This window comes from Aquila chrysaetos, chromosome 12 (genome assembly GCF_900496995.4).
Source record: "Aquila chrysaetos chrysaetos chromosome 12, bAquChr1.4, whole genome shotgun sequence".
Classification (NCBI taxonomy): Eukaryota; Metazoa; Chordata; class Aves; order Accipitriformes; family Accipitridae; genus Aquila; species Aquila chrysaetos.
This window is the reverse complement of record NC_044015.1, coordinates 21297054-21322695: the sequence shown is the minus strand read 5'-3', so window position 1 is coordinate 21322695 and position 25642 is coordinate 21297054. Positions and strand designations below refer to the sequence as shown.

Sequence of the window (25642 nt, the reverse complement as noted above, 5' to 3'; positions counted from 1 at the left end):
GTTTTTAGATTAGACTGTCACTAGAATTTGGGCAATTTCTAAACCATCTGCTCTATTCCTGGCTTTGCCATTCCTTTAGGGTGGCTGTATAACAGTTATATACTGTCCACAACATCTATTGCAGTACAGATTTATCTGACAGGAATATTAAGCACTGTGGATAAATAATCATGCAACACAACAAATTTGCTGAAAATCAGCAGCAGAGTTAAACAATGTTAGAGCCATTTGTGACTAGTTTTTAATTGAGGGAAGGATAAAAAGCTAAATGAAAGCATGATCTTTTAGGTTCTTATGGACAAAGACTGTGCTGTTAGTGAGACTAAGAAACCTGTTGCACATGCAAGACAAGGTGTATTACACCTTTAACAAGGGTCCTTGTCCAGGAAAAAAAAAGTTTCCTCAATTCAGACACATCTTTTAAATTATGGTATTTTGAAATACCACCTTTACATCATAATACCAACATGTTGATTAATACTTGATGTTATAAAAAGCAAATACAAGAAGGTTAGCTAGAGAGATCAGTTACAAGAGATACCTACCATACTAATGTCTTTTTACAACATCATCTTATTTATAAATACACTACATACTTTAGAAGAAAGAAGGTGACTTTGGAGAGCTACTCTTCAATTAGAGATCTAATCATATTAGTTTACATCAAAATATCTAAGTTAGAAAAGCCAAGAAACAAGGAAGCTGGCTGATATAGGCATTTTATTATCAATTAGCTGTATGTATCTCTCTCTCTCTCCATTTCAAAATGAAACAATATTTTATTAAGGAAAACTATTTATAACAAAGTACATGACAAAATCCTTTATAAGAGGTAGAATTACCTTAACATTAATCTATAATTCATATACAGTATATTGTATATATATGCACACACATATGCTACTTTGTGTGTGTATATGTTACATATACACAGTTGTGAAAAAAGTACAGTATTTGCATGTAAATTTTATTCAGTGATTTATATAGCTGCTCTCAGTATTGCTTATTAACACTTTCAGTACAACTTTCCATAGCAGTTTGTGATCTGATCTTTTTAAAAAAAATAATGTGGCACTTAACTTCAGTTGTAAAGCAAATGCAGGGCATTCACAGGTCTTCAGGAACAAAGACTGACAATTCAACCAAGTTTTATTTTCAAGTTTCCATAGATATCAGAAAAACTCATAGGTAACAAATCTGTTTTGTTTTTGTCTTCTAAATTAGTAGCAAATCAAGTCCTCATAGCTGCTTACATTTTTTTTGCTTACTATGCACTTGTGGAGTTCTAATAATTTTACACGTGATCTCTAGTACTTCACTATAACACCACTTCATTACACCTGATTAAACTATACCTTAAAGAGCATCTTTACTGACAAAAATACTGTAATACAGGAGGTTACATTAGCTGTATGTTTTAACAATAGTTTTCAAATTAAAAGGTTTATGAAGTGTCCAGTTGGTAAGTGAAAATTTAATATACTTCCAACATTTAGTGTGCTTTGCTAATGAAACTGTACACATACTGCCAACTGTAGGTTAAAAACATGTAAGTATGCAGCACTGCCAAATTCATTGTACATGCACATTCTTACCAACTTAAATTTGGTCTGCCTTCATTTTTGCAGTATATATTGCATAGCAAAATGTAACATTCTACGTTAAAAAGTTAAAACATTCCTTTAAGACAAATTGAAAGAAAGTGTTAATTGTACAATTGAATCATCAGATAAATTACTTCCTCTTTGCAGTGGAAGATGTAAGTTACATTACATCTCAACAAATATTTTCCCTTTATTTTTCTTTCATAGTGTTTCCTTATGAAACATTAGCAGCTGAAAGTGGAAAGCAGACTATGTATCAAGTGCTTTCAGTTGATAGTGTAATAACTAGTTTCTCACTAGTTAGACTTCCATTAAGTTACCAGAAGACCAATTAGTGAGAAAGTAATTACATTGGGCTTTAAGCAATAATGATGGACCCATAAAACAAGAAAAACATCTTGTTCATAGAAAGATTTTCATATCTTTGATAAACATGTAAAAATTCTTTAAAATACACATTTTTGTAGCAAAGTGAACACTAAATTAAAATATATTCTAATTTTTACATAATTTTTATATATATATTGCTTACCAAAATACTCTCTCAATACATATTTTAACACTGTACACAAGTTAATAAATGTCTTAATAAAACTCATTAGAAATATATTCAAGTTGTCTCAACATTAAAAATTTAAATCTGTATATAACATGGGGTAATAATTTCCATAAATTCAACATCAGTGCATCTGCAGTAGTCATTAACAAGAAATTTCTGCCTGTTAAGAAGTCTCCTGTTGGTGTTAAGGTTTTAATATGTCTTGTATTGAAGATTCCTCCTCTGAGCGAGCAGCTTCCTTCCTTAAGTTCTTTGATTTTGAGGTCAACAGGTTTCACCAAAGCAGCAAGACTTTAGTACTGAACATACTCAGACTGAAGGGACTGTGCAGAGAAGAAAAAGTGATTAAAACTCACTGGGGAGGTTATATTTGCGTATAATGTGCATTTTGCGCTTAAGGAGTAGAGGAGGGACAGGAAGGAGAAAAACAGAGTAGGAGGGGTATCTGAATCTCTGCATAGGTAAACAAAATAACATAGAAGAAACTCAAAAACTACATACAGTAAAGTCCAACCTTCCTGTATCTACACTTACTTTTCCAAACCAAATTCTAGAGATTCTTGAAGAAAGTGTTACAAGTCCTTTAAAACACCACCTTAAAACAATACCTTACAAGCGTGTTGGGAAAACATACAATTGCAGTTATTATAATTGAATTGTTTCCATTTATCCTGAATGAGATTCAAAGTGCTACTGTAAAAAATACAGCACACTTTAGATGTTGATTCAGGTAATGACATAGGAAACATATACGGTGTAGCTAATTACTGAGAAAAAAAGCTACAGCAGCACAATTATGTACATGAATAAATTTATGATTACTAAAATCAGATGAAAATGAAGCACTGCAAATGGTTCATCTGGATTAGCAAGCAGTCAGTATTAATTAAGAGGAAAGCACAACCTGGTCTACTGTATTTATTTACATTTCTCATTTTATTGAAGTCTCAAGGTTTTATGATAAAGTGATTAATCAATTTAGACAGCATCCAAACATTTTATTACCTCCTATACAGATGTGTTCAGGAAGTCATTCTGACGAATAAAAAGTCTTATCTGAGAGAGCTCTTCACTGTACTAGTATGTTTATAAATAAATACCAAGTAAAAAACCCAAACCATATTTTAAAACTGCATCAATTCATCAGAATTAGAGAACTACTGTAGAACAACATGAATCCCAAGAAAGCTTAGAACCTTGGAGTCTTCTCTTCCATTTTCCCACTCTTCCTAACTAGTCACTATAGAAATGCTCTTTGGCATCCATAGTGAAAACTATTAATAGAAGTGCATAATAGATATGTAAACCTTTAGAGCTCTAATATCACAAGCCCACTTTTTTTCTGTATCTTAAGTCTCAGTGTATATTTCCAAAGTTTTCTTTTAAATGCATTTTCACATCTTGAAAATCTGAGACCATCTGGATATTCTTTCCTAGGTTGAAAAAGAAGGGGTGTCAGCATATAAAGATTTGAATACCACTGACTAAAAAGGGTCTGTTTTTAGTACTGAATGGATTCAACAAGAAGGGTATAATTTAATAGAAAATACTTTACCATAAAACTAAACATGTAACAGGTATTTTTGCATTATAGGCTCAGAATCACCATGGAATACATAATCGTAGAAGCTTATTTTTCCCCACTCTGTTCTCTAATAATCATTCTGGATTATTAGCTTTGGTGAGAGCATTTATTATACGTGTAAGAGTGAAGCAGAAGGAATAGCCCCTCATTAATGAGCACTTGAAACTTCTGCTCTCTTAATGATCCTCAAAGCTTTCTCATTTTCAGATGTGTATTTTAACAGTCAGAAAGATGGTTACACTTAGAGCAGTATTTGAAATGGATCCTTCAAAACTGATTTCTAAGTAAAGTTAATTAACAAACATTAAAAAATATATGACGTTTAATTGTATACTCTCATATGTTGTACAGTAATAGATTACTTTAAGCTTGCACAGATGAAAGATGACCAGAAAGCACTGTACACTTTTGGTGATATTGGGAACAGCTAGCATTAGCTGACAAAGAACTGTAACAGCAGCCCTTTACTTAGCAGACAGTAGTAACCAGGAATTCTACATCATAATTTAAATAAACAAACAAACAAACCAGAAATTAAAGATTCTGAAGTTGAAACTAAAATTGTTAGGAATCCAAGTTACAAAAATATGGAAAAAAATTAATAGCAACATATAAAAAAGAACAAATATCCATGCAGCACAGATTGCTTGGAAACAAGATAGCATGTTTTATTAATTTTCATTACAGATGGGTAGGCAGGATTTATTTTATTTATTTTCAAATTAAGAAGTATGTTTTTCAGTGTACTGCCACCCTCACCATAGCTCTATTTCACATAGCAATGATTTCTTCCTAATGTTTCAAAGCCTTTTCTGATTACAGGGAAGAATTAAATCTAAGCAGCATTTTTTCCAGATTAATTGATGTGACTTCCCATAAAGTTATTGCTAAAAACATGGTGATAGCCATGACAACTGAGCTGTTGTAAAATATACAGACTAATTTTTGAGTCTCAAAAATTAAATTATAGCTGGGCAGGGTTGTTTGGTTTGTTTTTGGGTTTTTTGCTCTTTTGCAGTTAAGTCATTTGTGCTTTTAAATCTCTTCATGTTGTCCAAAGAGACTGACTGTAATATTTCAAAGCCTGTAATTGTGATTTTTTTCCTCTCTCTTTTTTTTTTTTTTTTAAATCTTTTGAGGAGTTTTCTATTTTAAAATTTACATCCCTACCTCCTATTTGCAGTGACTCGAAGTATGGCCTGTGATTCTGAAAGCTTTATTGAAAACAAAAAGCCCCAATCCACCTTTACAAGTCATATGCTGGTATTTAACAAAATCTTAATTAAAATAGAGGTAAAAATAGAAGGAAAAAACCAAAGAAAATTGACTGCTGAATTGCAGTGATGAGAATATAAAATCAGTTGACTAGAATTCTCAATGTGTACTCCTGCAGTGGTCCTATGCAGTGTCAAGCTTGGCATTTTTTACCTAAGTATCAGACATTTAAACAAAGAATTAAGAATTAGATAGCTTCACTACAGTTAATGATATCTAATAAACTTCATGCTGAAGCAACTGCTTAGATCACTGTCAGCTTTCTTCTTCAACAGGTGGCACGGAAAGCCTCCTGGAAGAAAAAATAAGCCACATATCCATCTAGGCACTAGAACCACATTCGCATGCATTCAACTTCAGGACCAAGTCAGCTCTGAGTTAACTTTTAAGAGGGAACAACCCTATAGCATTTAGGGCTATTTGTTAGGACTTGAACATGCACTTTTCCCAGATAATTGCAAAAAGTAATTTAATTTAAGTTTTTGAATTGTTTGTCAATGCTCCCAAAACATTGTTGCAGCAGAAGTGTTGCAGCAGGCAAGAATTACCGTGAATACACAGGTTCTACTAAAATAAATTAGGATATATTAATAGAAAATGCATACACACTTGAAGTGATCCTTTGAGTCTGCTAAATTTACAGATCAGTAAGATGCACTAGTGTTTGTCTCTCTTTTTGCAAAGGCTGTCCTATATTAATTAATGCTAAGTTCTTATTAAGAAAAACTATTCTACAAGTATAAAGATCACGTATATGAATTTTAAAATACTGCTACACTTATCAATTTTTTGAAATTTTTCCATCTTGCCAGTTTCCATGACTAGCTATAGAAGCAAAAGGTGACTCATCTTAAGACTACCCAGTTACATACTCCTCAATAAAAGTACATGCTACAGAGTGATATTTGGATTTATAACTATTGTAAGAACAAAGTAAAAATCTTATTGTGGTACCTTAAATGTGATTATACTCAGTAAAAATATTTCTGCAAATTATAATTGCAAGAGATTTTGTTTAATGAAAACATCGATATGTAAAATTTGGAAATAAAATATTTATTCTATTTGGGTAGAATGGCAAGTTGTCTATTCTATGAAAATCAAGCTTTTCTTCTAGTTCATCAGCATACAACAGCATAAACACAATAAAAAGGAAGTGGATTACAAGTTTACACTGATGAAGGAGAAAACCCATTAGGAAAAAATATATGGCTGACAAAAACCAGGAAGTCATAGTCATGGTTATTTTTTGTTTGTTTTAAATGGAATATGGAACAACAGTATTAATAATTTTTTAGAAATGTTTCATTATGAAACAGGGAGAAAAAAAAAAAAAAGAGTATTGAATAATTTGCTCTTCCATACTGGGCAGGGGGAAGATGTACTTGCATTGCATAAAAATGAAGTTCCCAATTTTCTCGCTAATGAGATTAAGGAACATTAATTAGAACTGAAAATTTACTGTCTTAACCATTGTAAAATGCTCCTGCACCACTCATGTTGATAGTTAAACTTAGAAAGAGAAATAAGATTGATAAGCTGATTTTCTAAAATAGAGTACTTATACAGTTACAGATGGTTAGCTTGATATCTAACTCAGGTAAGTGAGATTCTGCTAATAAAAAGAAGAGGAATATAATTCATATCATTCAAGAGTTCTTTGATGAGATAAGTTAAATGAATAAACATAACTAACCAGTATATGTAATAGACCTCTGTTAGGGACATTATCTGATGTGCTCCAATTAGAAAAAAGTGCAACATAATACAAACACTGCAACAAGACTAAGGTTTGGCTGTCAAGACTTCCAAGCAATTTCAGCATTTAAAGCAGTGAAGTGGAAATCATTAAACAGAATTCTTTTGTTAACAGAATTCTGCCAGAACTGGTATTAAGGCTTGATGCTGCTCCATATTTTACTCATGAGCTTAAGACCACTGATGAATATCACCAAAAGCAAAATAGCTGGATGTCAGTGGTTGAAGTCTTCCTTGGTTGGTTAATTGGTCCTATTAAGAAGAGGGAAGGGGGAAAGGAAAGGGAAAAAAAAAAAAAAAAAAAAAAAAAAAGGACAATGCTTTTCCACAGAGTTCCACATTAAAAAAACAGGGAATGCAGGACATTGAACTAAAACACAAGTCACTATCTTGGATGGCAAGAACTCTTTTTCTTTTTTTCTCCCCATGAACTCCCAATGCACTACAGTTCAAGAAGGTAACACAAGCTATGGATTTATAGGCAGGACAGCACCGAGTAGCAGCTTCCTGGACCTGAAAGATGAATGTTAGAGTGCTGCATCTATTTCTTGAAAAGGGATTTTCAAAAACTGTAAAGGATTTGAACACTTTCCAAAAGGATCTTTGAGCCAACTTAGCTTATCAAAAGACAATCAGGTTGAGGTAACTAGCATGAAATATCTTCATGACAAGAAAATAAGGTAATAAAGGACTATAACAGTGATATAATAAAGATATACAGCAAATTTCAGATTAAAAGTGAAATGGTTTTAAGCATGACTGTATTCAACCAGTGGGACTAATTATCAAGAAAAATTATATTGTCTTCAAAATAAACCACCATCAAGATGGATCTGTATTAGCCAATAAGTCAGAGGCTCACTACCAGACCAAAAGCATTCAGAGATTAAATGATCAGATAATCTACTCGTCTTTAACGCTGTGACATCACAGTAACTGCACTCAAGTCAGTCAATTGTGCATAAAATGGGTAACAATTTAGTGCACTCGACTGTGATTGTGACAGATGCACAGGGCCATACAGTATACATGCAACATTCAGGACAAGTTTGAAAAACATCTTCCAAGCAGGAAAGCAGTTTAACCATTATTATATTGAAGTAAGATTACTTCACAGTTAAGTCAGAAACTTGTATTTTGCCACATAGGAAGAATCATGCCATGCAAAGTCTAAGAAATGCTGCTTCTGCCATCACATTACATAAAATCTTTTTTGTCTCACCTCACTCTTCCAGAGAAGACTGGATATAGCATCTCATTTAAAGATCTTGCTATATTTGACTGTGTATAACCTCTACTCCTCATCAGCAAACGATATAAAGCCAAGAATTGTTCAGAGGTTACACCCTTACATCCTTCCATGCATTACTAAGTCATTAAGATAGATAGGAGGAAGATTAAAATGTTCTTAAAGCAGGAGAAATGTGCATTCTAGAAAGCTACTTTTCCTGCAAAAATGTTTCCCATTCAACCTAAAACTTTATACTATGCCTAACATATTTCATTTAAATCACTGTTTTAAGTCACTTAATAGTTTTAGTGCAAGAGAACAAAGGTTCGTTTCCCTCTTTACCAATAAGGTATTTCTTCCCCTTAGGGCTCTGCATGTAGGTTTACATACTTATGCATAATATGCAGCTGTAACTAGAATATGGAACAAAACTCTTAAGAATTGCTGCTGGCAGCATATCATTTACAGAAGGTACAATACAAAGGAATGGGAATGGGTTGACCTTCCAAAGAATTATTGTTCAAATACATTAAATACGAGACAATATTGAAGGTAAGAAACAAACAAACAAAAAAATCAGACACTTTACCACTTAGTTAGTCAGGTGAGTGATTGCTCTCTGCCATTGCTGGTGTACTGACTTTGTTTCCAGTATATTCAACTGGAGCCTCTGTCAGTCCTCCTGAGGACTCAACTTCTGTAAGCATGTTGAATAAAAGACTGGAAACACCTAAAAAGGCTGACTTTCCAGAACAAATGAAATGAAATTCCTGAACAAATGAAAGACTCCTGGATGTGTCTTAAAACAATTATCCTCAGCTTGCTGTACAGCTTTTTACCTCTCTCCTCATCTCTACACCTGGAGGAATTAAACCAAATTAGTCAAACTAAAACAGTTCTCTTGTTCTAGAACTGGTTTAATCATAAGAAAACTGGGATGGTTTCTATATCCAACTTGAGAAAAATCTCCATTATATATAGTTTACCTCAATCCCATGTAGCAGGTAAAAACACAGCCAAATTAAAAGGGTAAAACAACTTCAAAAAACTGAAAGGATGTGGCAATATTCAAGAAGTCCCTCGCAAATAAGTTACTGCGGATGTTTAAAGTAAACTTTAAACTCAAATTTAAACTCAATGCAGAACACTCAGTGATCCTAAGATCATAGAATATTATCATTTATTTCCAGATAAGTTGTAGTGGATAAGAAGCTAAATGTACTTTCAAACAAGGAGTCTGAATACATCAAGTACTTTAAAGAGTTGCTTTAGGTCAAGCACATCCTAGCACAGTAACTCTACTCCTTTTCCAGTGAAAGTATCCATTGAATTTAAGGGAATACAGAATCAAATTCCCTCAACTAACTTAATTTTCAATGTACTTTGTATACTAGTTAGGTTTCAGGCACACGTGCCATTTAATTCCACAATGGAACAATGAGAATTTATTTCCTACTGTCATCCATCCTCAGAAAGTGCAATTCATACTCCCAAGCTATAAACATGTGGCTTCTGAACTGTAAGTGGTGCCACAACTGAGCTATTAACAAGAGAGTTAGATCCCCCACTTTTTCAGGAAAAAGAGAACACAACCCATAAATGATCTTTTCAGCTGACATCCTAGTTACGTACAACATGTGTTATTAGTTCTTTTAAGACAGGGGACTTGCCACACTCAAAAAACCAGTAGCAGGTATAACACTAAAACTTTATACTGAAAGAATTTATCAGTGGTAAGGAAACAGAAAAGAAAGGTGTAATATTCTGAAGTTAATTTTATATGAAGGTAATTTTATTGCCAGCAGCTAAAAAAATAAAAATTGGAACTGTCAGTACTACTAGACAGAGGCTGACAGGTTCAATTAATTGTAGGCAATGTATTCTACTAGAAACACTGCACTAATTTATATAATTAGTAGGATATTAAATCTTTGGAAAGCAGATAGTTTAAATTTTTTTTTAGTTTTCTAGTAGTAAATGTTTGTTTTTTCCCCTAAAATAGCTGAAGTTGTTTCTGATTTCATAACTGAAGTTTCTGTGCATTTTGTATAGAATCACTTTTAAGTTCCATTAATTTATCCATGCATCCTCTTTATACAGACTCTTCACACAGAAAAAGGGCACAACATAAGCCCAATGCAGCTAAGTTGTTGAGGAATGAAAGCTAAAATGCTGAGACCATCAGAAATATCTTGCTCTAAAATACTTCTCACATTTGGTGTTAGAAAAGGACTAGGTTTCAAGTCAAGTGGACTCAACTTTCAAATAAGCCCTGTCTTTAAGAATGTTGTACCTTCCATTTAGTATGATATGTACATAGGCCTCTTTAAATCTGTTACTGCGTGAAGATTAAGATACATAATAAACTTATAAACTATGCTATGGATAATTTGAAATAAAAAAAAAATCTAAAGGGTAAGAAGGTCCATAAAAAAGATATCAGAAAAGGTGTTAGCTTAAGTTCAGGAGTGATTTATTTTCATGAAGCCTCCATGATCTAGGTGCTTGAAAGAGATGGAAAAAAAGCAGCTGAAATGATAATCACTTAAAAAGGTAACAGACAAAGGTGCTGTTCAGAAACATTAAAGGAAGTCAGAGAATTATGCTGGATTAAGGTTTTTTTGCAACAGCTTTGCTCACAGAAGCAAGGAAGATAAGCATCAGTCAGATGCCTGAAAGTGCTGTTGTGACTATGAACTTACAGGAATTGATTGAGTCTGGTATCGTGCTGGAGGAGTTGTAAGGCCCATAAAGGAAGGCTGATGCATATTCATCTGTCACGGTGCTGTGAAAACTGGTTTGGCTGCTCAGGTTGTTGCCACTACTGCTGTTTCTGTTGTACAAGTTGTTGTTCAGTTCATGGTTATTTCTGTGAGACAGCTGCAAGCTGCCATTCAAGTGGCTGGAGATATGGCTTACAGAAAAACCTGTCCTAGAGGACGATGATGTCATTTTGGTCTCATCATCATCTGAAGCAGCATACAGGTTCCCTAGAGAACTGGCTAGCCTGGAGTTTATGGAAACGCTGAATGGAAAACACATGCAGGGAAAAAAAATACACACAAGGTATGTACAGATATATACAAAAAAATAACAGACAATTCAGAAGACATTAGGTGAATAACATAGACCTTTCTGAAATAATTTGTGTTTGCACACAGGTTCATCTTCTAGCTCTCAAATAATGAAAACCAGAATTCTTTGTCAGCAGTTCCCAAACTTTGTTTATTCAAGCACTACCATGGCCAGCTTTCACTTCTATCAAACCATATGCATGTGCAGGAGATTGTGTTAAAAGGTTTAGGCAGTGGCTGATCTACACTGAAGTACTTTCTGTACATGTAATAGTTTAAGAACTCCTCTTCTGTTTCTTGAAATTAGTAATGTGATACAAGTCTTCAGGTAACCAAGAAGTAATACGATAAAATTTGAGAATAAAAATAGGGTGTCCTGAAATATGTTTTTAAGTTAGTTATTTTCTTCAAGTAAATATTTGTGCCCAGAAGTTATTAAAAATGCATCAATCATTCTAAATTTCATTTAACATCCATAATTACTTAGTACAATAGTAATAATAGAATTAAATAGCAATAAATCAAGGGTTCATAAAAATCATACTAATTACCACCCAGTATTTTTCTGAGATTAATAGTATAAAGACTTGTGGGAATACTTGCAAAACTTCTATAAACTCAGATGAGTAAAAAAAAACAAAACAAAACCAAAACCTGAGCAACGTAATACTGTTTCTGACTTGATATAATGCCACCAAAACCCTCGTACCAGTACTATAGGTTTTGGTTTTTGTTTGGTTTTTTTATATCTGCAGGCAACTAAAGTTTGGCTAGTGGAACAGCAAATCACTTTGTAAGTAAATTTGAGCCTTCTTACAACCAAGAACTGCAAGCGCTTCATAGACTGCATATGTGCTGAAAACCACTGTAGTATATAGTAAGTATTTGTACCAAAATGAGAAGAAGAAAAAAACCTTTTAATGTTCGAGCCTGAGGATGTGGGAATTCTGCTTATTCTTTCTGCAGATGGTGAATTAACTGCCATCACTTTGGAGGCCTTCAGAGGAGACATGGATCCTTCTGTGCTACCTGAAGTATTCAGTCTAAAAGGAGTGCAGAGTTTTAGTGAGAAGCAAGATTTTTATAATTGAAATATACAAACACATACAGTCTTTCAATACATAGACTAGTATTTTAAAAAGTGGGAATTCTTGAGTCTGAGTACTGAGAACTCACCAGCAAAAACTCAACAGTTTGCCTGTTTTCAAATATTTTTTTCAAAAAAACTTTTCAAATATCCCACTCCCAAGTTTTTTCCCTGCTGCACCCTATTATACAGTTACAGGCTACTTTTCACCTTGATAATATGTGAAGACTAAGTATCCATTTTGTATCAAATTTATTGTAAATTTGATTATAAATTTTAAATATTGTAAATTTGAGAAATAATACTTTTTGTGCTTATAAAGCAAGTATGAGTGGGAAAAAACCCAACACTGTAGCTTTCATGAGAAGAACATAATTTCCAAATGCCAGCAAGAACATTTTTACAAAGTTGCACAGAACATACAGCTCTTTCTAGGGTGGGACTCTTAATGACCAAATTCTTCATATTTTGATAATGAGCTGTAAGTATGGTACACTGGACTACTCAAAAATGTTAGCATTATAGCTGTCCTTATTAGTTTTTTAAAAACTAATAAACAAATAGCCTCACAGTAGTATGAAATTCTCTCCATCCTTAGACCAGGGGCTATTAGCATGATCAGCTCGTAAAGGATGAAAGACCTTGGGTACAAGACTCCAACTAAAAGCACAGAAGGAATGACATTGAGCAGGAATAGTTTTAATTCCACACTAAGAAAGAGTAAACAGACATCTCCAAGGTTAGACATCTGGAGTAATCCATCTCAAAAATCCAGGTTGTCACAAGACTGAAGAGAATGTGTTCTTTTCAGTATTAATGCTTTATAATGACAGATCTTTTGTCTTACATGTTGTATTTTAGATGCAATGGTTACAAAACCAAAAGACTCAATCCTGCCATTCCTGTAACTCTTAAAATTAAGTAAATTTTTACCCTATGTTTTATTTTCTTTTGGGGGACACTGTCCGTACTGATTTGAGTTTAGTACAGGTCATAAATGAAACAAACATTTAGAAGATGAGAAAAAACTATTGGTTCTATTGGCTCCACAGAAAGTTCTGAACAAAGCATGTAGTAAAGTACAGTGAGGACCCTGTATTAAAATATGAAAAGGAACTAAAAATATTTATCTGGTACCTCTTCTGAAAAAAAAGTACTGATTGTATCCACTAAGTAATACCTCCAGTTCATCTACTGAAACACACAGGACAAAAATTGTGATACACAGACAATATGTAGCTAATTTAGGCTTTTGAGACAAGTATTTAATTTTACAGAGATAAAGTGGTTATGAGTTAATTAGTCATCCTTCGTTGCATAACAACACAGATATTAGAAAATGTGACTGAGGAAATTACTTGTATGTGCTCATTATTTATTAAGAAGAATTCAAGGTATCCCCAAAGTAAAGCTGTAGCCCTCCGTCCATTAGATTTCCCTGCCCGCCCCCCACAGGTGTTTAAAAAAGTTTGTTACCTGCCACTTCTCAGAAGTCTGAAATTGCTAATCAATTGATGTGGAAGTATAATTCAAAACACTGAAAATTTAAGACCTGAGTGGTATGCAGTTAGAACTATAATTTTAAAGTTAATACCTGAAAGGTTGCGATAGTGACCTGGTGTGCAGTTTCATGTCTTGCAACCTAAAGAAACAAAAGCAGCAATCTTTACCAAATGATAAAAAGCTTCTCCTCTCCCCCAAAACATACTTGCATGTCTCATACTGGCTTTAAAGTACAAGCCTAACAAGAGTTAAGAATTATTGACAATCATTATTTTAATTTAAGGTTAAATAACAGAGAGGTACTCCAGGTTTATTTTCAAACTTCACATTTTTACTGGTTCTGAAAAATTCAAAGTTTATATAAGGAGTAGAGAAAAGTAATTATAGAAAAATAACTAATTTCATTGAAGAATATTTTGTTTGAGACCTAAGTTTTAAAATGCTAGATAGATGTAAATTTGAAGGGTTTGAGATTTTTTTTTTTACTTTCTCTTTTACTGCTACATAATAAGTAGATATCCTGAACAGCGAGACGGGGGGCGGGGAGGAATTCATAAACCAAATCTGCAACTAATACATACATACCTAGAGAAGTTTCCACCACAGAAGGTGGTACAACTAGTACCACTGCCTTAAACAAGGCATAAAGATTGTACTTGCCATAAAGATCTGATAGCACAGACTGAATTTAAAATTGCAAATTACCTCAGAATAAATTAATTACCTCAGAGCTCCAGTTGTAGCAGAACATGGCCGTCTCCGACTTTTTAAGGCATTAAGCTTATCTCCCTGCGTAATGCCATTCTGAGTTTCCACACCTGCTTTGTCTTCAAAATCATTCTGGGAAACACAAAGTATGCAAGCAAGGAAATATATCAAATCCTTAGGAGTAGTGCAGTGTCAAAGTATCAAACACCTACTTCACGAAGTTTATAATTTAAAAGGCTAATCTACAGTCTTCTGCATACATGGGGCACTACTCTGTCTTTCCATAGTTCCAGTAAATTAAATGTGTCACTGTAGGCGAACGCACATTCACAGAGGCTTTTTTCAGAATCTGACCTCAAAGTCAGTTCAGGATGCTTGAGTCTAATGCCAGTATTCATTTACTTCAAAGAAGTCTGTTTTTATAGCATGTAAACTCCAACTCCTTCCTCCGTAACTATTTTAAAAGTTATCATCAATGTGGAAGGGAAGCAGTAACACACAATTTTGTGATATGCACAAGATGAGGAAAAAATTTAGATAAAGTTTGTGTCCTGCAAGAGAAGCTAAAAATCAACTTCCCTAAATTACTAGATTTTTTTAAAAAAATAAAAAGTTCTCATGACCTCTAGAAAAATAGTTTTGAAAAAAAATTCCCTATGAGAACTTAATGAGGAATATAGGAAGAACAGATTTCAGAGTTTTCTCCTACTTCTTCTAGCTTTAGAAAATATTATAAACTCTAAGAAATATTAAAAGTGTATGCCAACACTGTTTAAATGCCTATTTATAATTTCTGACTCTTCTCAAAATAGACTTTTCTAAGTCCCAAGTATTAAGTAGAGACAGCATCTTAAGTACCAGAGGAATATGAAAGTTACACAAAACAAGAAGAGAACTGTGATTTTTTTTAAATTGCCAAATGAAAAAAACTTATACCAATGATGCTTCATTTGACCTCAGATTAAATATTTGTATTACTGCGGTTCCTATTGAGCTTAAGTGACCTCATTGCTCTGCATAAAACAGAACAATAGTTTCTGCCATTAACCAAGATAAAAGATTGACAGAAGTAATACAATAGAAGTTAATCAAATTATGTGATGGTCCAAGTGTTGCATTAATTACAGGAAAATATAAATATTTTAGCTAGATTTCATTGAACATTATATGCTAGGCCATTTTTACCTATCATTCAGCCTCAGTGCTGATAAATTTTGTTTCACTGTCTTTACCTGCCCAACAGTTACTGCATGTAGCTGTTCTGTCCTCTGATTCTTAGACCTGACACATTTTTGGGACTGGGAACGTTACTTTGTTTTAAACTTCCAGAGAGCCTAGTACAATGAGGTCTTGAAATATAACCAAATAACCAAAGAAATAAAGAGATAAGTTAAATGTTTTAAAAACTGAATGTTAAACAGCTTTAATATGACATCTGTAAAAAACTGAAATACACATATTACGGACAGGGTTACAGTAGAAAATGCAGCACTGTGGATTTATATTGTGAACCTGTACATAAGCTGCTACAGTGTACAGGTAGTTGAGTTAACTGCAAGTAAGTTGCTTTAAATACTGGAAGCAGTAAAGCTGTAGTAGTAGCTCAGATTCAAAAACATTACTTTTACCATACAGCTATGTGCCAGCTGTTTTCATTAGGCATACAAGATCTCTACACATTGTTATATTCTCCAGTTAGTAATCTAGATATTTAACTTTACACACTCCAAGCCACAAATTGAACTTCCAAAAGGGAAATAGTACCTTTACAGAAATGCATTCAAAGTGCTCTTCCAGATTATGACAGATCACATGATAGATGGTTATTTTAATTTATAGTAATAACTAACTGAGGAAGGTGCCTACTACATCCCTGGTCTTTTACATCAAGTAAAGGATTCCATCAGCAGCATAAAAGCTCTTTAGTTATTACAGAGCTACGAGAGGATTAATCAAATGCATAGTTCCTCTAAACGGCTTCTCTCAGATACTGTAGGAAACTACAGTTTAAGATTTTTACTAGCCCAGAAGCAGAAGTATGTTCACTTTAGTTTGTACTTCATGACTGTGCTTCCGAGAAATAATTGTAAGGTCCTTATCCTAAATCTACACATCACATCAGTAATCCATAACACTGTGATAAAGGGATGGACATCTACACACTCATGCATTATTAGCTAGAAACTTGGAATAAATAGATTTCCAGGAGGAAAACTGATTTTTTTTTTCCTCCGTTCTCTAATAAACAACTGAAAACCCTGAAAGAATGACTTGAAATAATGCAAACCTTTTGAAGTTTGCAAAATGATCTGTAACAGTTTTAAATATAACCTAAAGCTTTCTCTTTTCTTTGATTTTTTTTTTAAGAGTGGAGATTTGTTCTAATTATGACCTGCAAAAAAGTTTAGCTGTGAAAAAGCAATCTAGTACTAATAAAAGCCTAAAAAACCCTAAAAATTATCTATAGCTAGTTATTAAAAGATCAGCTCTATCTCTGCTTGTTTGAAATTTTTCCTACGAACTCTTACCTCCCTGTATTGATCCAAGTCTTGTACTTTATTCAAGCTGTCACTGATTGAAATGTCATTCAAGCCACAAAGAACTCTGTTAATGTTTCCATCAACGACTCGTTGTTTCTGCTTTGATCGGATGAGATCCCCCTCGAGCCATAACATTGCTTGCTTCCTTTAGGATACAAAAGCAAATCAATTCATATCAACAAATCTGCATACACATAAAAAACAATATGAAAACACACTACTCTTACAGGCTGCCAACACTTGAATCTTCTGTACATCTTCATCTGGAAAAAAAAAATTGAATGTCTATCATAAAAAAAACCAAAACAAAACATAATTTTCAATGGTTAAAACCAACAACCACCCGCTCTCCCCCCAGCCCCCAAATCACCAAACAAGTCTGTAGCCATCACAGAAATGTTACAGGTACTAAAACTTCATTTTACAAAATCCTACTAGGAAAAGAGATTAACTAAACAGGAATTTGCAATGGTATTTTAAAGGCTTTTAAAACACAACTTAAAAATTCATATAAAATAATGCTTTTATATACGTAATGTGTAGACTAAATGATGATACAGCACTTTCCAACTTACTAGCCTGAGTTTTGTGTATACAGATACTGCGTAGTAAAACTACAGCTGACCTGCACAATGGAAGTGGTCATAATCATGTAAAGTTGAACAGGACTCTAGTATCAATTTTCAGAAAATGAAAGATTATATCCTTCAGACAGGTGGTAAAAAAAAAAAATTAATTGCTACAACGTGCATGGGCTAAGCAGGCTTTTGTTGATGAGACTGCATTATTCCTCAATAAGGAAGTTTGCTGGGTAGGTACCAGTCATGATAGTTCCATCCAAGAACTGAGACCCTATTACATATTATTGTAGCAAAATTAAATTCCTATACTGAACAGAGAAAAAACAACGAGGAATTAAATCAGGATATACTTTCACTGGAAACTTTTCTTTGTTTGAAAACAAAGTATTACAGCAAAGCTTAAGAGGCAAGTAGTCTGAGGCAACTGTCTAAACTTGCTCAATAATGAATGGAAAAGGTAAGCACTTCCAGAAAAATTTCACTACATCCCAAGAAAACATCAAGAAAAGGGAAAAGGAGGGGGTGGGGGGGAGAGGGAGTGCCACTTATTCCACCTAACAGAAGTAGCCTAGAAAACATGCTTGAATTTAAATACCTTTGAAATCTTTCAAGATTAATTGCATTCATAGTAACAAACTGATTCAATACGTACTTGGGTGGGAGAGTCTCTACAAAAAACCTACTCAAACCTCCCTTATTAAACTTCAGAGAACCTAAGAGATGAAGCTTTGACATCTATGAAGGTTGGGAAGATCAAAGTTGCGAGATTTTACCTTTTTGTCAGATGCAACTTTGCAGCCCTGAGGGCAAGATATTTTATATTAGAATGATGCAACTGATGTTAGCTCCTTCTTTCTCAATCCCATTTTGACACTACTGGTGACATTGCTTGACTTTTGTCTGATTGTCAAAACAGGTATCTATTGCCATTAGGACAATAGAAAATTCTTATTGAACAATACTACAGCTCTTAGCTATGAATAATGTAGGTATGAATGAAAAAAATCTGAAGGATCTTTGCCTACCTATAAAATCAAACCAAGTATTTATACACAACTGCAGAAAAGACATGGGCCCTGTTTTTCCTATCTTTCAAGTAAACAGCACTTACTAATTGCACTATCTACTACCTTTCTCTCTTACTCTTGCTCTGTTGTGAGAGTTATTTTTAAGAGTGCATCATCCAAGCATCAGCATGGTGTGGAGAACTTTACTCTGCCTTCAGCAAGCACTTGCGGTTTGTGAAACTTTGTGATTCACAGTATTTTGAATAATGGTGGCCCACCTCTCAAAGGACTGCCCATTCAGTTGCACTGGAAAATAAATTAGAATTCTCATTCATGCTCAGTTTCTCTTACAAATTACAGTAATAATCCTTCTTTCTCTCTGATATCCCATGGATCTTAAGGTGCAATGTCAGTGCATGTTTTTACTGTGTATTTACACAGTATCTAGCAGAGCTGTTGCATTCTCTTTTTTCCAAAAAGAGACACATTTGTGGTGAATTTTCTCAAGATGTTTTTTCTCCTAACAGTGAAAATGCCTCCAACTAAATATCATCACGGTGTCAACTCAAAAATATCAGCGTAACTACTATAATAATAAACGCACAATGCAGAAACCACTACGAAATTACATCACTGAAGCCAGTGCAATTTTGTCATTCATTTCCAGTCAGGATCAAACCTTGAATCACCCATTCAAATTATTTGTACATGAAATGTTCTCAACCCAAAGTATACAGTCAATTTTGAGAAGAAGCTGTATTAAAACCATACATTTCTTTTGCTAAAGACTATTGTCTCCAAATCAGAAACGCTTCATACATTATGCTAGGAATCTGACAGAGATCTTAAGCTGTCCACCACATACTTATTTAATCTTTAGTTACAAGAAAGAAAAAAACGTATCCATTATACTGTTGTAAGATTCATTTTAAGTGTCATCATAGGCTATATATGAAGTATGTAAAGTCTATCCATTCTATGTTAATATTTTAATAAATCCTTACTGTTGAGTTAATCTTTTGTCCACATCTGGACTTTACACTTCCAACACATTTGTCTTTAACTCCTAAATCCCCTGGAACACAAACATGCAGCCTTGAGACCCTCCGCCCCTTAAGGTGAGAAAATGTGTAGCACTCCAGAGAAGACGATTGCTACTAAGTAAGTCTGATTTCAATCCCAAGTTAACTAACCTTAAATACACTGCAACAGGCAGTAATATACAATTACAGTAGACAGAAAGTATATCCTATAAATAGTGCAAGACGGATAAGGATGTAGAGAAGCAGTTGATTCTTAGTAGCAAAAAAGGTATACATACTCTTCCAAGAAGTGTTGCTGGGGTCCTATAATAGAGCCTGGTCGACATACTCTTATCCAAGCAATGGCTTCAGCATGTGTGAACTTGTAGTGTTTCATTATGTAACAGGCAATCAGTGTCCCTGTTCTCCCCAGGCCAGCTACAGAAACACAAATATCAACATTCATATAAGAAGTCACAGGCATTTCATAATTATCAAATTAAAGTATGGGATATGAGAAGACCTCTTTGCAATGTTATTCACCATGTTAATATTTGAAGAAAGAATTTCTGAGTCAGTATCCCGTTTATCACATAATTGGATTTCAATACTGTAGATATAAGAACAAATATATCATGCTTATAAAGTTAACAGGATTGAAGAACACATGCAACAAGTGATCACTCTTGGCACTGTATTGGGTCTGGCTGAGATGGAGTTAATACTCCCCACAGCAGCCCTCATAGCGCTGTGCTCTGCATCAGTAGCTAGAAAGGTGTTGATAACACACCGTGTTTTGGCTACTGCTGAGCAGTGCTGGCACAGCATCAAGGCTGTCTCCCCAACATTTTTGCCCCCTCCCTCAATGGCAGGCTGGGGCAGGGCAAGATCTTGGGAGGGGACATAACCAGGACAGCTGACCTAAACTAACCAAATAGATGTTCCATACCATATCACGTCAGCTCAGATATAAAAGCTAAGTAAAGGGAGATGGAAGGGGGGCATTTTTGTCTTCCGGAGCAACCACTATGCGTACTGAAGCCCTGCTTCCCAGGAAGTGGCTAGACATCGCCTGCTGATGGGAAGTAGAGGATAACATCATTTGTTTTTCTTTGCTGTCGCGCACGACCTTTGCTTTCACTTTATTAAACTGTCCTTATCTTGACCCACGAGCCTTTCGTTATATTTTCTCCCCCCTGTCCAGCTGAGGAGGGGGAGTGATAGAGCGGCTTTGGTGGGCACCTCGCACCCAGCCAGGGTCAACCCACCACAGGCACATATACAATTCTACTTCAAACTTTTCTTTTCTTTCTTTTTTTTTTTTTTTTTTTAGAAAAAAAGGCTGATATTTTAAAAAAAAAGTCATGACCAAGCTGGATACAAACTTCATATTTATAAAATCAGTAAAAAACAAAATCAAAGTACCTTTGAGAGGCCAACACACATACTCTATCAATCACAGTTCAAATGCATGCGAATACATGTGCATGCACATCACAACAGATAGCACCATGTATCCTCTCAGCCAGTGGCTTTTTCTTTTTGAATCAGTTTTGTTGTGAAACCAACCTGCAAAACTATTCACTGCTATCTGTATAAACAGCAATGAATGTTGGCCAGCTTATAATTTTATATATCAATAGCTTAAAATAATTTAACCCATTGCCCCCCAAATCACAAACTAATCCTGCTTTTCAGGGGAGAATAGAGACAGAAAAATTAGCTTTTACTATCAGACAAATCTCTAACTATAGAGTAAGAATTAATCTCTTTCTAGCCCTGTGTCTTATCTACTAGTAAAGTGTCTCCCCATTTAAACCCTATTTTCCCACAAATACGATATTTGCAATTTACAGTCTCATGGTGGCCAGCTATTGTTTATGCAACAACAACTATCTAAATGGAAACTCTCTAAGCAGCCAGACATCCTTGCTGACAATTCTGTCCACAACTACAAGCTCTTTACATTTAACCAATAACTAAATCTTGCTGTGACTTTTTGGAAAGATGATTCAACTCAGGTAAAAGGATGAAGGTAAAAGTTCACTAAGAGTGACATTCCATAACTATATATTGGAAGACTAGCCCTGAAGAATCATTTAAAAAGGGGAAGTATCATTAGAGAGAGAGTTTGGGGCTTGGAGTTTTGGTTTGGTTTTTTTTAAGTGCAAAAGGAATGCAACATGCAAATAGAGAACCAAGACCTGTACTATGCTAAATGTACATCTGCATAAGAAAATGGTCTCTGAAAATTGCAGGTCACATCTACCAACTGCATATATTGCTAAGACTTCAGTTCTTTTCTCTAAGTTCCTGATAACATACAAACTTTCCACAGCAACCCTTTGCATTAAGTCATTCTATAACTTCTGAGACAAGCAATTTCTGGTGTAGAAGCTGTGCTTGGAATAACTCTGCAATAAAAAAACTACAGAAAATACATTAACTCTGAGTTAACTGTTGATTTAACTTCATATAGGCTTATTTAGAAGGGTGTAAAAACCCTAAAAAGAATGAGATTGTTGGTTTGCTTATTAAATGGTCAGACGAAAGACCAAAAATACTTCAGTTTAGCAAGCACATATCTAAGTCACTAGAGAAGTATATTGTATTCCTTTAGCAACTAAGCCTGGAGAGTAACAATCTACTCCTGCTAATCGATAGTTTATACTCTCATTTAGTCAATTAGCAGATGTCCAGCTTATTAATGCCAGAATTTCTGGGTTCTAGCCACAGTAACAACCTGTTAGCAAATAAACTTATTTATCTTTGACATGCATGTTTATTGTTCATGGAAAAATTATGAATAGCACTATTCTTGTTTCAGATCAGCAAGACTTTTGTCTCCACAATGTCCTTATACAACTCTAAACATAAATCAAGCCGAACCTTTCAAAGCCTTTGTTAATCATTCTTGACTAAGCATGTTTTGTATATTTTCTGGCTGATTTGCTGAAATAGGCTGGTTTGAAATGCTGGCATCACAATAACTCACATTAACTTGAAATGTGGAAGTCATGCTCCACAGAAAAACATAGAACAGTCCAAAAGCACAAAGAAAACGTTTTAGTCTTTTGCATTTCATAGCCAATTATCATAATGCTGTGAAAGCATAATGCAAAAGAGAAATCTCCGTCAACTAAAACTCAGGCCTTCAAGTAATATTGAAAAAAAAACCCAGAACAATGAACAACAGATTGTCAGTTACTGTAAGTAGTAGTGTAGGATGAAAGAATTTAATATGCATATGAAAATGACAAATATTTGTCATATATTTAGTCAAGTATCATAAAGCAGTATTTCACAACCAGAAAGTGTTATTTTTTAAATGTTTTATTTCTGGAAAAACTCTATGGATTTATACTTATTTTGAACTGAGAAATAAATAAGTGCACATACCTTTACAATGTACAGCAATAGCACCATCAGCATTTTCACAGATGTTCAGGAACCTCTGAACTATACTGTCACTTGGTGTGCTTCCATCTACGAAGAACAGGTCATAATGCTCAAAACCAGCATCAGTAAAGCGTTTTGCCTCATAAATTTTTTTGTTTAGTCTTATGATTGTTGTGACATTATGTTTCTTGAAATAGGGAAAGTAGGCTTCAGGTGCATGAAGAGGATAACCTATAAAAAAATAAAGCTACAATCATTTAATGTCATAGATGAAGATCAAAGTCGTACTAATCAAAATTGCCCCCAAACCCTTTTTTTAATAGTAAACATGCTAATACTGAAAATGCTTTAATATTTTATTCAGAATAAACATGTTAAGTGATATAAAAATTGTCCACAAAATGCTCATGAAGACCACTATAATTAAAAAAAAGGATCAGAAAAAAAAATATTGAAGCATAGTATATGTGAAACACTGTACTGTCTCCTGTTTAGCCCATTCCTCTCTCCAAGTAGGGTTTTATAGATAAAGCTAGGCACATATATATGAATTCAGCATTCCAGAACAGCTGTTTATCTATAGTCAGGCTGCAGATCAAAGAATAAGAACATGCTTTAAGAGGAAACACTGTGTTTATGAGGAAAATAGATTGGTGGTGATCTATACTATGGCCAAGAGGAACAGTCAAAGGATAAACTGCAGTACCAGAAATACTCTTGATCCACTGTGAAGTAAAAAAGCTTTAGTGCCTTTATTCAGTTGAGAGACAAAAGGATCCTCTAGATGAAGGCGGGGGGGCAGGGATGGAAGTCAAAGACCAACCACACCACAACTGTTTAGGACACTTTCACCAAATAGATGTTCTCTGTCAATGAGGGTGTGACAGAGTGTGTGTACATGCACACATGTCAATAGGATGTATGTATGTAAAATGTAGTTTATTCTTTTTCATTAACCATTAAGTCTTATAAACAAAACACAGGAACAACATAGCTACCACAAAAATCAGTTCTGTCATTGACCAGACTCACTGGTTTATTTCCAGAATTTTTATTCCTGTTCAAATAAAGTCCAAAAGCTTCCTCACAAAACATGGGTAATTTCCACAAGTCATATATGTATTAATAAATGCAATTAGAGTCACAACAAATGAGAAAAACGTAGCTTTGTAATGTGTACTTACACTCACCCAAGTGAGGCTTATTTGTAGCCTCATAACTGGATTTCAAGCATCAGTGTTAATTCAGTAATTTTCAGTTATACACATGTTAAAAATAAAACACAGGTTTTCCAAATTTCATGGAACAATTTAAGTAATTTTTGAACACATTCTGCAATAAGGGACTGGAACAGTAATTGAGGGAGAAACCTAAACAAACCTAAATATTTTCTCCTTTGATTTTGTTTAAATCTTTAGTGGACACTATGCAATTAGCAATATTCCAGACACAAAGGAAACATAAGAGAGCAGAAGTGGGTGGGGAGAAAAAAAAAAAAAAAAAAAAGAAGAAAAAGGAGGTAGATATTCAGAAAACATGCTCCCATAAACAAAGTGACATGCCACAAAGAATAAGATGAAATTCAGCAAATATCTGACTGTAGTTTTTAAATGACTGACTTTCCTTTTAGCTGGACCGAATCTCTACTTACCCTCTGTCAGTCAAGCTTCTCTTTTTTTATTCCATTAGAATCACATAGATTCTTCCTATTATCCCAAGAATCTTCATTCAGTAGTAAAGGCAAGCTTCTTTTAAAAGTCTTTCCTGGCCTTTTTTACAAAACTCTTAACACAGTCTCCTTTACTTTATGCAACTCACCTTTAATTCTGTGTACTTATCCTATCAGGTGTCAGGTTCCAGGAGAAAAGTAAGGGACTTGAATTTCTCAGGCATTTTGTCACTGAAAGTCACTGACTGTTAGAATTGGAATTCTTCTAGTAAAAAATTCCAAAACGTTTGGAATTAAGTTCTATGATTGTATATAAAATGTTCACTGTATGATTATTTCTGAAGATGAAAATTAATCTATAAACCTCTATTATCTTCTGCTCATTTGCTATGACTGTTTAACATGCTGGAAAAAATAAGATGCTAGAATAGCATTAAAATATACACCATACCATTTTCAAGTTTGCTTTTTGGGTGTGGTCCACTAAATGCCAAAAATTTTCCTGGAACAATCCAGTTGAAGTCACCATTTTCCACTCTCTATAAAAATTTCAGAATAGCAAGAGAAAAGCATTTTAAGATCTGTACATACAAGTTTAAAAAAAAATTACTCAAGATTTTATTTTACTTTTTACTATGTTCTTGCTGCATTAAAACAAAACACTTCAAATTAGCTAGCTTACCTATATGGGACAAACTAACTAACCATAAGCTGGTTCTCAGAAATCTCTTAATAAAATGAAATGCAAAAAATTTTGCTTAAGTTTTCCAATAAAAGCAGAAAGGTCCCATATCTAAGATATTTCTCCCTTAGAGGGTTCATAATTTTAAGACACCTATTTATAACAACAAACACCAACATTCTTGTATGGGGTTTTTTGTTGGTTTTTTTTTTTTTTTTTTTTTTTTTAATTAAAAAAGGAAAAATGCTTCCTTGTAAGGTACTGGCTAAAAAACCCAATTCACAGAAAACAAATTAAAAACCAATTAGCCTTCAAAAACAATTATCCTTTCCCTGTAGAAACTGAAATTTACATATTG

General features: G+C 34.1%; 1 protein-coding gene across 1 annotated transcript in view; it reads right to left on the bottom strand.

Annotated features, from left to right (window-relative positions):
- Window positions 1-703: 703 nt before the first annotated feature.
- The window catches only part of CDC14A (cell division cycle 14A), a 67170-nt gene continuing 42231 nt past the window's right edge, over window positions 704-25642 (bottom strand). Inside the window, 10 exon segments of the mRNA XM_030031969.2 lie at window positions 704-2486; window positions 10715-10775; window positions 10777-11037; window positions 12001-12129; window positions 13768-13815; window positions 14401-14516; window positions 16913-17069; window positions 19834-19972; window positions 22934-23164; window positions 25054-25141. Coding sequence (XP_029887829.1) covers window positions 2457-2486; window positions 10715-10775; window positions 10777-11037; window positions 12001-12129; window positions 13768-13815; window positions 14401-14516; window positions 16913-17069; window positions 19834-19972; window positions 22934-23164; window positions 25054-25141 — 1260 coding nt within the window. The 3' untranslated portion in view covers window positions 704-2456.